At 38.8% G+C, this 15,797-nt stretch overlaps 3 protein-coding genes across 8 annotated transcripts in view; 1 reads left to right on the forward strand and 2 right to left on the reverse strand.

The window, feature by feature from the left end:
• The window catches only part of LOC311252528 (uncharacterized protein), a 7,582-nt gene extending 3,043 nt beyond the window's left edge, over positions 1 to 4,539 (reverse strand). For 2 of the 6 annotated variants that reach the window (XM_084345728.1, XM_084345727.1), the window contains exons 1-6: positions 4,403 to 4,539; positions 4,208 to 4,305; positions 4,053 to 4,127; positions 2,578 to 2,649; positions 2,474 to 2,497; positions 681 to 695 (exon numbers count right to left, since the gene is read on the reverse strand). In XM_084345728.1, the coding sequence (XP_084201854.1) occupies positions 681 to 695; positions 2,474 to 2,497; positions 2,578 to 2,649; positions 4,053 to 4,127; positions 4,208 to 4,305; positions 4,403 to 4,432 (314 nt within the window). In that variant the 5' untranslated portion in view covers positions 4,433 to 4,539. The remainder of the gene's footprint in view (positions 1 to 680; positions 696 to 2,473; positions 2,498 to 2,577; positions 2,650 to 4,052; positions 4,128 to 4,207; positions 4,306 to 4,402) is intronic. The other 4 variants (XM_084345730.1, XM_084345729.1, XM_084345732.1 and 1 more) reach the window with 2 other exon arrangements.
• Positions 4,540 to 6,300: 1,761 nt separating this feature from the next.
• Positions 6,301 to 8,803, reverse strand: atp6v1f (ATPase H+ transporting V1 subunit F). Its single transcript, XM_084345589.1, has 2 exons — positions 8,552 to 8,803; positions 6,301 to 6,861 (listed from the first exon to the last, which is right to left on the reverse strand). Exons 1-2 carry the CDS (start codon positions 8,707 to 8,709, stop codon positions 6,660 to 6,662), a joined length of 360 nt encoding a protein of 119 aa, XP_084201715.1. The 5' UTR covers positions 8,710 to 8,803; the 3' UTR covers positions 6,301 to 6,659.
• A 4,282-nt stretch (positions 8,804 to 13,085) lies between these two features.
• On the forward strand, positions 13,086 to 14,638 carry lamtor4 (late endosomal/lysosomal adaptor, MAPK and MTOR activator 4). Its single transcript, XM_084345706.1, has 4 exons — positions 13,086 to 13,233; positions 13,373 to 13,456; positions 14,154 to 14,271; positions 14,376 to 14,638. The coding sequence occupies exons 1-4, from the start codon at positions 13,231 to 13,233 to the stop codon at positions 14,471 to 14,473; spliced, it is 303 nt and encodes a 100-aa protein (XP_084201832.1). The 5' UTR covers positions 13,086 to 13,230; the 3' UTR covers positions 14,474 to 14,638.
• Positions 14,639 to 15,797: the final 1,159 nt, after the last annotated feature.

Genomic DNA, 15,797 nt, shown 5'->3' on the forward strand with positions numbered 1-15,797 from the left:
CAGGTGTATAAAGTGTGAGCAGGTGGATAAAGTGTGGGTAGGTGTATAAAGTGTGAGCAGGTATATAAAGTGTGAGCAGGTGTATAAAGTGTGGGTAGGTGTATAAAGTGTGAGCAGGTGGATAAAGTGTGAGCAGGTGTATAAAGTGTGAGCAGGTGTATAAAGTGTGAGCAGGCGTATAAAGCGTGTACGGGTGTAAAAAGCGTGCACGGGTGTATAAAGCGTGTACAGGTGTATATCTACAGTTAAGCTCATATTCTCATGATCCTCATCATCATGCTCTAGTATTTGGAACTACAGCTCCCATAATGTCTTTGCAGATGCAAACAGGAAGTGTAATGATGCCACATGAGCTACAACTTGAGCCTGTTTTTTTTCTTTTAATAAAACGATTTGTTAAACATTTAGTCTCCATTCAGCTCCTGTCTGCAGTGTACCCATGGATGTAATAGATTACTTTGATACTGAAGAAAAGATTCTCAGGGGAGCTCTGAACTGTCTTTTTCTCTGAAGTGGATTTATGGATGTGTCAGTCGTAATGACCAAGATAAATTCATGAGGAATTGATAATGATGATGTCTCAAGGTTCTTTGGCTTCCCCCACTGTTGTGTCCCTCAACCAATCAGATAATTTCACAGAGGTCAAAGGTCAGAGTTTAGAGTCCTGCAGTGATATTTACCCCAGAGAGGATTCCCTGAAACACAGAGAGAGAGAGGAAGACCTGTTTCATAACATATTTACCCGTATGGATAAAGTGTGAACAGGTGTATAAAGTGTGAACAGGTATATAAAGCGTGTACAGGTATATAAAGTGTGTACAGGTATATAAAGCGTGTACAGGTGTATAAAGTGTGTACAGGTATATAAAGCGTGTACAGGTGTATAAAGCGTGAACAGGTGTATAAAGCGTGTACAGGTGTATAAAGCGTGTACAGGTGTATAAAGTGTGTACAGTTATATAAAGCGTGTACAGGTGTATAAAGTGTGTACAGTTATATAAAGCGTGTACAGGTGTATAAAGCGTGTACAGGTGTATAAAGTGTGGGTAGGTGTATAAAGTGTGGGTAGGTGTATAAAGCGTGTACAGGTGTATAAAGCGTGTACAGGTGTATAAAGTGTGGGTAGGTGTATAAAGTGTGAGCAGGTGGATAAAGTGTGAGCAGGTGTATAAAGTGTGAGCAGGTATATAAAGTGTGAGCAGGTGTATAAAGTGTGAGCAGGTGTATAAAGTGTGAGCAGGTGGATAAAGTGTGAGCAGGCGTATAAAGCGTGTACGGGTGTAAAAAGCGTGCACGGGTGTAAAAAGCGTGCACGGGTGTATAAAGCGTGTACAGGTGTATATCTACAGTTAAGCTCATATTCTCATGATCCTCATCATCATGCTCTAGTATTTGGAACTACAGCTCCCATAATGTCTTTGCAGATGCAAACAGGAAGTGTAATGATGCCACATGAGCTACAACTTGAGCCTGTTTTTTTTCTTTTAATAAAACGATTTGTTAAACATTTAGTCTCCATTCAGCTCCTGTCTGCAGTGTACCCATGGATGTAATAGATTACTTTGATACTGAAGAAAAGATTCTCAGGGGAGCTCTGAACTGTCTTTTTCTCTGAAGTGGATTTATGGATGTGTCAGTCGTAATGACCAAGATAAATTCATGAGGAATTGATAATGATGATGTCTCAAGGTTCTTTGGCTTCCCCCACTGTTGTGTCCCTCAACCAATCAGATAATTTCACAGAGGTCAAAGGTCAGAGTTTAGAGTCCTGCAGTGATATTTACCCCAGAGAGGATTCCCTGAAACACAGAGAGAGAGAGGAAGACCTGTTTCATAACATATTTACCCGTATGGATAAAGTGTGAACAGGTGTATAAAGTGTGAACAGGTATATAAAGCGTGTACAGGTATATAAAGTGTGTACAGGTATATAAAGCGTGTACAGGTGTATAAAGTGTGTACAGGTATATAAAGCGTGTACAGGTGTATAAAGTGTGTACAGGTATATAAAGCGTGTACAGGTGTATAAAGCGTGTACAGGTGTATAAAGTGTGTACAGTTATATAAAGCGTGTACAGGTGTATAAAGCGTGTACAGTTATATAAAGCGTGTACAGGTGTATAAAGTGTGTACAGGTGTATAAAGTGTGAACAGGTGTATAAAGTGTGTACAGGTGTATAAAGCGTGTACAGGTGTATAAAGTGTGTACAGGTGTATAAAGTGTGAACAGGTGTATAAAGTGTGTACAGGTGTATAAAGTGTGTACAGGTGTATAAAGCATGTACAGGTGTATAAAGTGTGTACAGTTATATAAAGCGTGTACAGGTGTATAAAGTGTGTACAGGTGTATAAAGTGTGAACAGGTGTATAAAGCGTGTACAGGTGTATAAAGTGTGAACAGGTGTATAAAGTGTGTACAGGTGTATAAAGCGTGTACAGGTGTATAAAATACTCATGAGGAGTAAATCCTTACAGTTTGTCCTGAGGAAGAAGAAATCTGGAAAACAAACAGAGACGACTTTGAACTCGATTTCAAACCTCAAACCTGATTTAAATGTCACAAATGAGTTTACTCACATGTAAGTGGACGCAGCTTCTGTCCCGTTTGTCACCGTCCCGTTTGTCACTGTCCCGTTCAATGTGTCGTCTCTGAGGAAGAAAATTTACTAAAATTATTTCTCATAATTGAGCATTTTTCTAATGTAGTTTGGTACATAATGTCTGATAACAAAACACCACTGGACATGTCAAACTTGGATATAAACAATATTTCAGATGTGTGTAATGAGTTTGTATATATTCAGTGTGTGTGTGTGTGTGTGTGTGTGTGTGTGCGCGCGTGTATACCGGTGTTTTAAATCTGGTCAAGACATTCTTTAACTTTAAGTTTATTTTCTCATCTCTGTCTAATTACTTGCATAACTTACTTTATTGTTACGTTATGAAAACAATAAATCTCATCACATTTTAATCTGAATCAGATGTTTTTAAAATAATCTTCACAGTTTCAGATAGTGATTTAATAACAAGATGTTTGTTATCTGAACAACATCTGTATCATAATGTGATTATTCTTGTAACTACAACATCATTCATTTGTAAAGATCATGTAGAAGTTTCAGATGGATTCATTTCTCTCATGATTTATTCTCATCTCAGTAGTTTGAAGCAGATCTGTCACTTATCATCAGATGAAGATCATTTTTTTACTGATTCTGATTTCATGTCAGACTTAATTAATAAATTATTTAAAGGAATGTTTCTGATGATGAGATGTTAATCTCATCTTTAGATTTCATCACTGTTTCTTATGATTCTCATTCTGACAGATTTCTGATTTATAATTAACTCAGATCCAATTATTATGAGATTTATTCTTGTTGCTAAATGATAAAAAAATCCAAAAAATAAAAACAGTTAATTCCAGCCAAAAAGTAAAATAAAAGAAAATCACTCATAAACACTAACTTTCTGTTATTCAAATACAGTTTGTTTGATAAAAACAATTATTCAACGTTTGTGTCTATAATTATTCCTGATATATGTCAATTAAACAAATCTACTGTAGTGACAGGTTCAATACTTCTGTTACTGCCTCACTCATTTTATCTCACCTTATAGATGTTATTACACTGATTGTTACAGTTTCGTATTTTTAAGTTAAAAAAAACTCAGTTTTCTGTAAGAGAAGAAAAAATGTTCTGGTCATTCACAGTTGCAGATCGTTCATGTTATTTTACATTAGAAGTTAAATTTTAGTCCGTTTGTGTTATTTTATAGATATTTTTGTGTTTTTTCAGTATCAATACATAAAATGTCTAAACTTTTGTTTAGTGCACACTTTCTCACACCAAATATTAAACTGATATAAATTTGACTTGACTTGGTTTGGAGTAGTTTTATGTTGTGTTTAACTCTTTTGTCTACAGTTTGTGTCATTAATACGTCTGATGTTAATAATTACTTCATATTTTCTAATAACTGTATTTTTAACATAATGATGTTTGAGATTTTTTCATATCAGATATGTCGTCAGATTTCTTCAGACTCACCTGCTCGACGTTTCTTCTTCTGTGGTGTTCTGCAGGTGAAGACTCACAGTCACATGATCATCACCGTCGTCATGACTACAGACAGGAAACACAAACCGATTCAGAATCAATCAACCTTCAGTCGTCTGTCCTGATGTTGACGTCCGACGTCTCACCTGACTGAAGGAGGAAGAGGAGCAGCAGAGGCCTTCATCACCATCATCATCATCATCATCATCATCATCATCATCATGAGGCAGAGAGACTGAGCGGTCTTCATCAGAGAGAGAGAGGAGGTTTCAGTCAGAGTGAAGGAGACTCGCCCTCACAGTCTCTATTTATACTGAGTGTGAAGGTCGCACTGTTCTCACCTTCATCACCATCATCATCGTCATCATCATCAGCAGCAGGACTTCCTGTCTGTCGTCTGAAGGTCTCGGGGTGAGTGATGAAGACTCTCTGTGTCGTTTCAATATTTACTCTTCCTCTTATCAGCTCGACCTCCACCTGTCACCTCCACCTGTCACATTACTGCACCAGGAAACAAATGAGATGATGTCATCATGACATCAGCACACACACTGAAACCTGCTGCTGCTTCACCTGTCCATCAGCTGATGGAGAGCTTCACCTGTCTGTCAGCTGATAGTGAAAATATCCAACAGTCCTGCTGGAGTCAAAGTAAAGATTTCATCTTAAAACATTACTTTGATAAAAGTAGTAGTATTCAAGTAAAAGTCTTAAGGTATCTGATATTAAATGTACTCAAGTATCAAAAGTAGTCTTCTGGAGATAAAAGTACTTAAGTATTAAAAGTAGTTGTCTGGAAATACAAGTACCTAAGTATCAAAAGTAATGTACTGGCATTTAAAGTACTTAAGTAGCAACAGTAATTAATTTTTTTCTTAATTTTCTGGCAAAAAAAAAAAAAGAAATCCACCAAAAAGTAATTTCTTCTCTTCTGGTACGGAAAATACTTTTGTTGTCAACAAAAAAAAACCCCTAACTATATAAAATATTTTTAAATGTAAAAATGTAAAAATAAATGTACTCAAGTATCAAAAGTAATCTCCTGCTGCTAGGTAAGTGTACTCAAGTTTCAAATACATTTTTTTTTTCTAGCATAAAATGTACTTGAGTATCAAAGTATCAGAAAAGTAACTGATCCATATATTTACATGTATGTATAAACTGTGAGTTGGCTGTACATCACAATCACTGTTTTCTGATTGATGAGAAGATCAATTCATTTAAAAATGATGCAGCATGTAATCTATAAAGTAACTAGTAACTAAAGTTATCACATAAATGTAGTGGAGTGGAAGAATAAAGTAACAGAAAATGGAAACACTCAAGTACAGGTATCTCTAAACTGTACACAAGTACAGTACTTGAGAAAATGTACTTAGTTCCCTTTCATCACTACATGCAGTGCTTACTGTGTGAACCCTTCGGTTGTCATGGTGACACCTGTGTCTTAACAAGCAGTTACAGTTAGCATAGCCACTTAGCATCATGGAGCATGACAGATTGATTATAGATGGTCTATTACTAGAAGTCAAGAATTCAAGATTCAAGACACTTTATTGTCATTTCTTACAAATGTATGTTCATACATAGGCTGAAACGAAAATACCGTTTCTCACCAGCTTCTAGCAGTGCTATACTAAAAACAATCAATAATTAAAACAAGTTAAAATCGCATCAAGTAAAAAAGACAATGATTTAGACAAAAAAGAAACCATGGCATTCATACAGCAGCAGTTTGGGAGCGTGTCCATAATAAAGTGCTTTAAGTGCGAGGTGACTGACCTACTGAGGGTGAGGGTTGGGTGTGAATGTGTGTGTGGGTAGGGGGCGCAGTCCATTTCATCAGCCTTACAGCTTGTGGGAAGAAGCTGTTCAGCATCCTGGTGGATCTGCAGCAGATGCTCCTGTACCTCTTCCCAGACGGCAGCAGGAAAAACAGTCCATGAGAGGAGTGATGAGGGTCCCTAATGATGGCGGCAGCTAGGAGAAGCCGCCGCAGAAGTCGATCGCGCCGCCATGTTAGACCAATGACGATCAATCGGATCAGAGTCCGACGGCGTACAAGTGGCTCTGACTTTGACCCTTCAGGGCCTCCGTACGCCTGAGAGCTGATCGGACTCTGATCCAATTGATCGTCATTGGTCTAAATGTCAACATCTGTTTATAAAAACTTTTCAGTTTCAGATTTGAAGATTTAAAGCTGAAGTTTGATTTGATGAACAAAAGAGAAGAGACAGAATCACAACAACAACATTTATTTATTCATTTCAACATTTGTTTAATAAGTTAAACATCTGGAACAAACACTGACGTTAGACTATTTATATTTTTTTCTTCTATCGAGATATTTTCAGCCAACAGGAAGTAAAACTTTGTTTATCAGCTGAGTGTGTGTCACATGGAAACATGTCCCACTTCCTGTTGACTGAAATAAATCAACATGTTTGAAGTCACAGATCTGTGAGGCAGACAGAAACAGGAATGACTGAGAACAAATCAATAGATCCAGTTATTAATAGAGAGAAACACCAGTCAGGGACATTTACATTAATCACACGAGTGTAAACAGAGTGTGTTTGTGTTCGGACAGTCTCTCGTTTATCGGAAGTCCTCGGCGGAGAACATGCCCTTGGCACGGCGCAGGATGGAGTCCTTGGACGCGTCGTATGGATGCTCTTTGGACGGGATCTCCAACACGGCCGGGATCGACTGCATGTGGGCGTCGATGGCGTGACGGATCATCTCGGCGATGAACTGGTTAATGAGGATGATGCCAATGTCGTTACGAGCCAAGAAGCTCCTAGAAGGAGGAAGAGTTTAGTCAACAGAGAGCAATCGCTCAGAAACTACACACCATTCTTAATCAAATTTCTAGCAATTTAAGCACTCACTCTGCTACTTGAAAATGTACACAAAGTCATGTGATTTGTTTTTATGAATTAAGAGGAGATGCTGGCTCAGCATTCAGAAAATCGCAACTTCAAAGTGTCTGATTTTTTTTTTGTTTGGTTTTAAAGTTAGTTCAGTCAAAGCAGAGAACTTTTAAACTTAAGCTCATGATGGAAAATGTGCAAAGAATTATGATATTTTAGTAATGGATATTATATTATTATTATAACTCTGTTTGAAGTTCTGGTGCTCACACACACCGTTTTTTAACATCCACCAAGAATTAACAGGTAAGTAAAATTTAAATTGTTTGATTGTTGAATGGAGTTTGGTGTTGGGCCAGTAAAGACTGGTTTTTTTCAAGCAGGACACAAGAGGCAAGAGATGTTACAACTGTGATACTGAGCCAAACCAAATTCCCTTCAAATTTCTATCAATTTAACATTCTTATTGATACTGATACATTTATAATATAACAAAGGTTGATAACATTTATGAATTGAAGGGAGCTGGAGGTTAATTCAGCATTTAGAAAATCCCTAACAAGACTTTGATTCCAATAATATAAAAATGATGACTGATGACAAAAAGATATTTTCATGTCATCGCCTACAGAGAATTAATGAACAAGTCAAACTCTTAATTGCTTGATTTTAGAATAGAGTTTGGTTTAAGGGTTCATTGACAGTCCCACATTTCGTCACAACATTAAACACATTCAAAAGATGCTACAACTAGGATTATTGACCTGAAGTGCACCAAAACAAACTCCATTCAAATTTATATCAATTTAATATTCCTGTTGATATCAGAAAATGTGGACTTGGTACAACAAAAGTAAGACATTTTATGTTTTGATTAGAGCTACTGGTGAATTAGGGGGGTGATGAATTATTCATTTCCCTGTTTGACATTTGGTCCATGATGATTAAGAATATTTTACTCAACCTTTGTAGTGAAACCTAAAATTGCTTGTTTGTTGAATGGAGTTTGGTTGTAGGTTAAGAGTTTCACAGTTCAGAACATGAGAGGCTAAAATGGGGGTAAGTGACTCCAAAATACACCAGACAAAACTCGGTTAAGGTCCGGGTCGATGTCTGACAATTCTGAATTCAACGTTCACAAAAAACACTAATTAGGATTTAATTTAGTGTTTTCTGCTTCTATAAGGACTTACTAGATAAACCGTTTAATTGATTTATTATTGAATGGAGTTTGGTTTGAGGTTAAGGTTATTAGGCCAACTCGTTTAATCACTGTAGTAGCCTATCAGATGTGGGTCCACAGTGACTGAAACGGGAATTACAGCCCTAATAATCACCAAACCAATTTCCATTCAAATTACAACCAATTTAATATTCCGTTTAATGCTGGCACATCGTTAATGGCGTTTAGAAAAAACTCCCAGGATGGATTGTATCAGCTGTCAGATGGATTATTTATATGCCGAGTTGACATTTGTCGCCTCGTGATTAAAATATGCCAATCAACGAAATAATTAACTTAGTATCTAAGTAAAACTTTAAATTAACTGATTTTTAAACGGAGTTTGGTGCGGAAGTCTAGAGTACAACCCGTGTGTATTTGATGGAGCTTCTTACTTGAAGGTCTCTTCGATCTCCGTGATGCTCGTGTCCTTCTCCACCACCAAGAAATTCGGTTTCCGGTTCTTGTTGAGCTCACCGATCCCGCCGAGCAGGAAGCCGGTGCACGTGTCCTCATCTCCGATTACAGCGATCAGTTTCCCGCGGCCGGCCATCACGGAGATCCCAATATTCAGATTGAACAGAGAAAGGAGGAGAAATTAATGGGGCCTCCAGCTGACAGATGCTACAGATCATGTGAGGATGTCAGCTGACCGTCACTTCCGCTTTGGTTGTACAGCTCAGAGGTGAGAGCGCGCGCCCCCTGCTGCTGTGAGGGAAACATGTCCGACACACACTGACCATTCAGCAGTGTAAACTTCAGCAGGCGGCTCTGCTCCTTTATTACTTTATACTAAAGACACCGAACAGAAACTAGTTCACTGACATCCACATTCATTCAAACACTGACGTCATTTTATACCGCATCGTGCTGCCTTCAGGTGCTCGCTGTAAAACTCAACTTCAAACGTCCCAAATATAAACGTTTTTGGTGTTAATTTAGTTTAATCACACAGGAGAGGTTTCTCTGCTGTTAGCGTGTGTTTCACTTTCTTACTCACCACTTCATTGTCTGTTTTTTTGTTTTTGTTTTTTTTTAAACAATTTTCCCTCTTTTGTTGTTTTAACCCTTTATCGTCATTAACCTCATTGTTGCTTGACTCATAACTGCCAAACTCATAACTGTAATCATACAAAATAAAAATGAATGAGTAAATAAGAAAAAAACAAAACTTTAATCCCAATGTTTGTTATAATATGACTTTTTGTTGTCATAAAATAATTATTATTACAATTATGACATATTAAACACGTTTCTGTGAACTTTTAAAACTTTGTACAAGACTTCAAAGAATCTCCACAGAAACAGTCATCAGGATGTTTTAATGAAATACAGGAAATAAAGTCCATGTGAAACTGGGATCAAAATAAAGTGATACTTAATCACAAAGTTGTTGGAATTGTTAGATGTTTGAGGGGTAAAGAGTGGGGAGCAAATAGAGTTTCTCTGAAAGCTGTTTACATTGGGCTAATCAGGGCAGTTCTTGACTATGGCTGCACAATTTACCAGTCTGCTTCAAAAACTAAAAAAATTGGATACACTTCAATATCAGGCCTTGAGACTCTGCTGTGGTGCTATTATAACAACCCCAGTGTCAGCCTTACAAGTGGAGATGAATGAAATGCCATTAGGAATAAGAAGAAATCAGATTTCACTAACATACCGTCCACATCAGTGTCCTGCTGGCTAACGTTCAATCTCTGGACAATAAGACTGACGACATGAGGGCTCGGATTTGTTTCCAGAGGGACATACAGGACTGCAACATATTCTGCCTCACTGAGACGTGGCTCTTCCCTGCGGTGCCAGACCACGCCGTTCAACCAGCCAATACATTCTCCGGGTTTCGGATGGACAGGATGGAGGAATCGGGAAAATCTAAAGGCGGTCGAGTGTTTTTCATGACCAACAACAACTGCTGCGCCCAGGACCGGAAATCTCTCCATAGAGTGATCCGATGTGCTGAGCGCATCACTAGAACTGCATTGCCCTGCCTTCAGGACATTTACACCAGGCGGTGCAGGTCCAGAGCGACCAGGATCATGACGGACATTCACCATCCCAATGATGAACTGTTTGTGAAGCTGCCTTCATCATTTTCTTTTTTTCTATTTAAATTTAGGTCTTTTATTTTATTCTCTTTTCAGTTTTATTTTCTTATTTAAATGTTATTTTCTGGTTGCACTTTTTTTTGCACAGTAAACGGAGTGGTTGCAATTTCATTTCACTGCTGCTGTACTTGTACAATTGCATGTGACGAATAAATCTTCAAATCTTGAATCTTGAAAGTATATACTGATGCATCAAAGACAACTAACAACAGAGTAGGAGTTGCGTTCACCATCCCAGATTTAAATATTCTGTCAAATAAACGAATCAGTAACAAACTATCGGTATTTACAGGAGATATGGTAGCTATTCTTTAAGCACTTGAGTGGGTGGAAAGAAAAAAGTATTCTGGTGGAAATAGCCCAAACTATGTATAGAATTACCAAAGCAGGAGTAAATGTGAAGTTCACTTGGATTCCAGCCCATATACAGTACAGACCAAAAGTTTGGACACACCTTCTCATTCAAAGAGTTTTCTTTATTTTCATGACTATTGACATTGTAGATTCACACTGAAGGCATCAAAACTATGAATTAACACATGTGGAATTATATACTTAACAAAAAAGTGTGAAACAACTGAAAATATGTCTTATATTCTAGGTTCTTCAAAGTAGCCACCTTTTGCTTTGATTACTGCTTCGCACACTCTTGGCATTCTCTTGATGAGCTTCAAGAGGTAGTCACCTGAAATGGTCTTCCAACAGTCTTGAAGGAGTTCCCAGAGATGCTTAGCACTTGTTGGCCCTTTTGCCTTCACTCTGCGGTCCAGCTCACCCCAAACCATCTCGATTGGGTTCAGGTCCGGTGACTGTGGAGGCCAGGTCATCTGGCGCAGCACCCCATCACTCTCCTTCTTGGTCAAATAGCCCTTACACAGCCTGGAGGTGTGTTTGGGGTCATTGTCCTGTTGAAAAATAAATGATGGTCCAACTAAACGCAAACCGGATGGAATAGCATGCCGCTGCAAGATGCTGTGGTAGCCATGCTGGTTCAGTATGCCTTCAATTTTGAATAAATCCCCAACAGTGTCACCAGCAAAGCACCCCCACACCATCACACCTCCTCCTCCATGCTTCACGGTGGGAACCAGGCATGTAGAGTCCATCCGTTCACCTTTTCTGCGTCGCACAAAGACACGGTGGTTGGAACCAAAGATCTCAAATTTGGACTCATCAGACCAAAGCACAGATTTCCACTGGTCTAATGTCCATTCCTTGTGTTCTTTAGCCCAAACAAGTCTCTTCTGCTTGTTGCCTGTCCTTAGCAGTGGTTTCCTAGCAGCTATTCTACCATGAAGGCCTGATTCACACAGTCTCCTCTTAACAGTTGTTCTAGAGATGTGTCTGCTGCTAGAACTCTGTGTGGCATTGACCTGGTCTCTAATCTGAGCTGCTGTTAACCTGCGATTTCTGAGGCTGGTGACTCGGATGAACTTACCCTCCGCAGCAGAGGTGACTCTTGGTCTTCCTTTCCTGGGGCGGTCCTCATGTGAGCCAGTTTCTTTGTAGCGCTTGATGGTTTTTGCGACTGCACTTGGGGACACTTTCAAAGTTTTCCCAATTTTTCGGACTGACTGACCTTCATTTCTTAAAGTAATGATGGCCACTCGTTTTTCTTTACTTAGCTGCTTTTTTCTTGCCATAATACAAATTCTAACAGTCTATTCAGTAGGACTATCAGCTGTGTATCCACCTGACTTCTGCACAACACAACTGATGGTCCCAACCCCATTTATAAGGCAAGAAATCCCACTTATTAAACCTGACAGGGCACACCTGTGAAGTGAAAACCATTTCAGGTGACTACCTCTTGAAGCTCATCAAGAGAATGCAGAGTGTGTGCAAAGCAGTAATCAGAGCAAAAGGTGGCTACTTTGAAGAAACTAGAATATAAGGCGTATTTTCAGTTGTTTTACACTTTTTTGTTAAGTACATATTTCCACATGTGTTAATTCATAGTTTTGATGCCTTCAGTGTGAATCTACAATGTCAATAGTCATGAAAAGAAAGGAAACTCATTGAATGAGAAGGTATGTCCAAACTTTTGGTCTGTACTGTAGGTGTAGACGGAAATGAAATGGCAGACAAATATGCAAAAGACGCAACAAAAAAAGTAGAAGTAAATATGACAGTTAACTATAGTAAGGCGGAAGTTGAAAGCATAATCAAAGTAGAAATGAAAAGAAGGGGCAGGAGGGTTGGAACAAGGAAAATAAAGGTAGAGTGTTCTACAGTATCCAAAGGGAGGTAGGAAAGAGGAGAGAAAATAGTAGAAGTAAAAAAAAAAAGAAGATATAATATCAAGAATGATATTTGGGCACACTGGACTAAACAGTACAATGAAAGTAATTGGGAAACATGAAACTTGTATGTGTGAACAGTGTAATTATCCAGAAACAGTTGACCATGTAATTATAAATTGTCCTGAGTATCAGTGGCAAAGGAGGATTCTAAAAGACAGACTCAGTAGGGAGCAAATCAAATTTAGTATTACAGAAATATTACAACTGAACTCAGGGCACGTGGGGTACAAGGCAATATTTATTTTTTTAGAAAAGACATGACTTATTAAAAGAATATAGGTATTATTATTATTTTTATTATTATTTTCCTTGTTTATTTATTTATTGTTATTACTATTATTATTATTTTTATTTTTTTTATTGATCCTCTACCAGTAGTCGTAGTATTCCATTCTGATCCACACTCCAGTTCAGAAGGTGGCGGTAATGCACACCTAAAGGTTGTTTGCCAACCGCCATAAACACCAAAAGAAGAAGAAGAAGAAGAAGAAGAAGAAGTTGGAACTGAGTTTGATTTCCGACAGCACGTGAACGCCTCAACAGTCACGTGACTGATCACAAGGACTGGCGGAAATGCAGCTGAGCTACAACTAGTACAAGCAGAAGAGGACGAAGACGAAGAAGAAGAAGAAGAAGAAGAAGAAGAAGAAGAAGAAGAAGATGGTGAGTCGATGTAATGTAATGTTTGATATAAAGTTATCTGAACTGTGTCTGAACGTTTACGTGCCTCGGAGTTTACAGTCTGGTTAGTCTGTTAGCAGTTAGCCTGTTAGCTCAGCCTGGTTATGTGTGTTGTTTTCAGACGACAGCCGCTCTGACTGCGGGTCTGGAGCGGATCCCGGATCAGCTCGGGTACCTGGTCATCAGCGAGGACGGCGTCCTGGCCGTGAGTGTCCCGTGACATTAAACACCACAGCAAACTCCGTCCACCTGTCCGTCTGTGTAACATTATAAGAAGGACCTGCTGGAGGGCAGAGAATCAACTTCCGCTCACAGGGAATCAATACAGGACGAAACTTTAGATTGCTCGATTTTCAAATGGAGTTTGGTGTGAGGCTTATTTTAATCAGCAGGTCTGATGCTGTGATTACTGACACTGAAATAGTTGTTACCAGCACATACTCTGGTTGAATGAATATGACAGCTGACTGTGATTTAAAAACCAGAATTAAGAAACACATTGTGGTGTAAGTATATTATTTATTAATTGTATGGCAGCTGCCAAACTACAGTTGGAGCTGTGTAAGAAATAATAGGGGATATGAAAGATTTCAGACCTGTTTGCTGGATTTTTTAAATGCTGAGTTGACGTATGATCCCTGATGATCAATAATATTATCAGTCCAGTTCTATAACAAATAATTAGTAGGACAACTTTACATTGGCATAGGGTTTAGTACTTTTTAAGAAGTTTATCAGAAATGAATGCTTAAGAAAATGATAAATTGATAGAATGTTAATGGAGTTTGGTGTAGAGAACATTTACATCACAAGATGGAAACATTATCATTTATAAAAGTCCAATCATGTTCCTCCGGCTGTGACCCCTCCTGACCTTTGACCTCTGTGTGACCCCTCCTCAGTCTGCAGGTGAGCTGGAGAACGATGAACACACAGCAGGTGTGATGATGCAGATGGTTCGAACAGCAAGTCGGTTCAGATTACCTGGATCAGCAGAGCCGCCCTTCAAACGCATGTCAGGTAACACACACACACACACACACACACACACACACACACACAGAGTACCTCTCACGCGTAAGTCCCACCTGGACTCACCTGTGCTCTGCTCTGTTTGTCCTCAGTGATTCTGGAGGATTTCGTCTACACTGTCACGGTTTCTGGTCAGAAGGTTTTTGTGGTTAAACGTCAGAACAACCAGCAGGAGCCAATCAGTGTTTAGAGGTGAACCCACAGGAAGTGAGGCTGATGATGAAGGTCAAAGGTCAATGACATTGGAGCGACCTGCAGTTGGACGTCTGCTTGTGTTTGATTTGTATAAAGTTTTGAATGTTTGAATGTGTCTATTTAACTAACGTGTGAATGAAAATAAAAAGATTAAACCTTGTTTCTTGTCTCATGTCTGCAGTTTGTTAACAGTCACAAGTCTGTGGTTACAACAGAATTTTTTCGTCTTTAGTAACGACAGAGTTTAGTGATGAGAATCCAGCAGCACTGATGCAGATGTAATAATGTAAACATGATAACTGAACATGTCCTTGTAACAACAAACTGTGCTCAGGTTTTATTTATCACACAATCAGTGCATCTCCTTAAAACAGGTGTGATAAGTGATCAGGTCAGAACAAGATATTGATGCGTCAACATTTGATTGACATGATCAACACGTCAGGAGGAGCTCCGTTATTGATCATGTTGATGACAGTTTGTCAGTGCACAGTATGGACATGTGATCAACACATGAACATGCAGCAGCGACGCGGAAAAGATGCAGTTACAACGCATTGTTGCCACATCAATGACAAATAATCAGGATCTGATCGACGTGATCAGCACGTGAGGAGGAGCTCCGTTATTGATCATGTTGATGACTGAAGTGTTGAACTTTATGTAAAGTTTTAGAGTCTTAAATCAGCATCAGGACAGATTTAAATTGTTTGTAACTCATTTCCTGTTTCCTGTCAGCTGCTCTCGTTTCAACAGCTCACTGGACAGCCAGTCCAGACCCTTGTACAGACCAGCACCCTGAGTGGCACAGGTGGCTTGGACATGCCACTGATAAGACACAGACAGGTCACACTGTTAGACAGCCAGACAGGTGAGTGCTGATGATAATAATCTGAGCTGATCCAGACTAACATGTTGTCATGAACATGATACAGATGTTTAGTGGCATATGCCACTAAATTAATGTTTTTATTGACACTTGTTCATCATTATCATTAATATTTAGGGACTGTAGGTATTATCAGTTTCATATTACAGGAAGCTTAGAAGAACCCTTGAAAGATTCTGCACCGAGATCCCAAACTGATAGGAAAGAACTTCATTTAGACCCTTTTTACAGCAGCACTGAGATCAAAAGTGACTGATGATGTGCCAACAGTGGCTCACTGGAATATATGATTAGTGTCTGGGTGGCATATGCCACTTTTGGCCCAGTGGCATATGCCACTAACTGAATTTTTGTATTAACATGACTGAAACAAATGACAGTTGTTCATCATTTCTAATTAACATTTAGGGACTGTAGGTATTTTCTGATT

The sequence above is a fragment of the Pagrus pagrus genome (assembly GCF_965226575.1).
Source record: "Pagrus pagrus genome assembly, chromosome: 23".
Lineage (NCBI taxonomy): Eukaryota > Metazoa > Chordata > Actinopteri > Spariformes > Sparidae > Pagrus > Pagrus pagrus.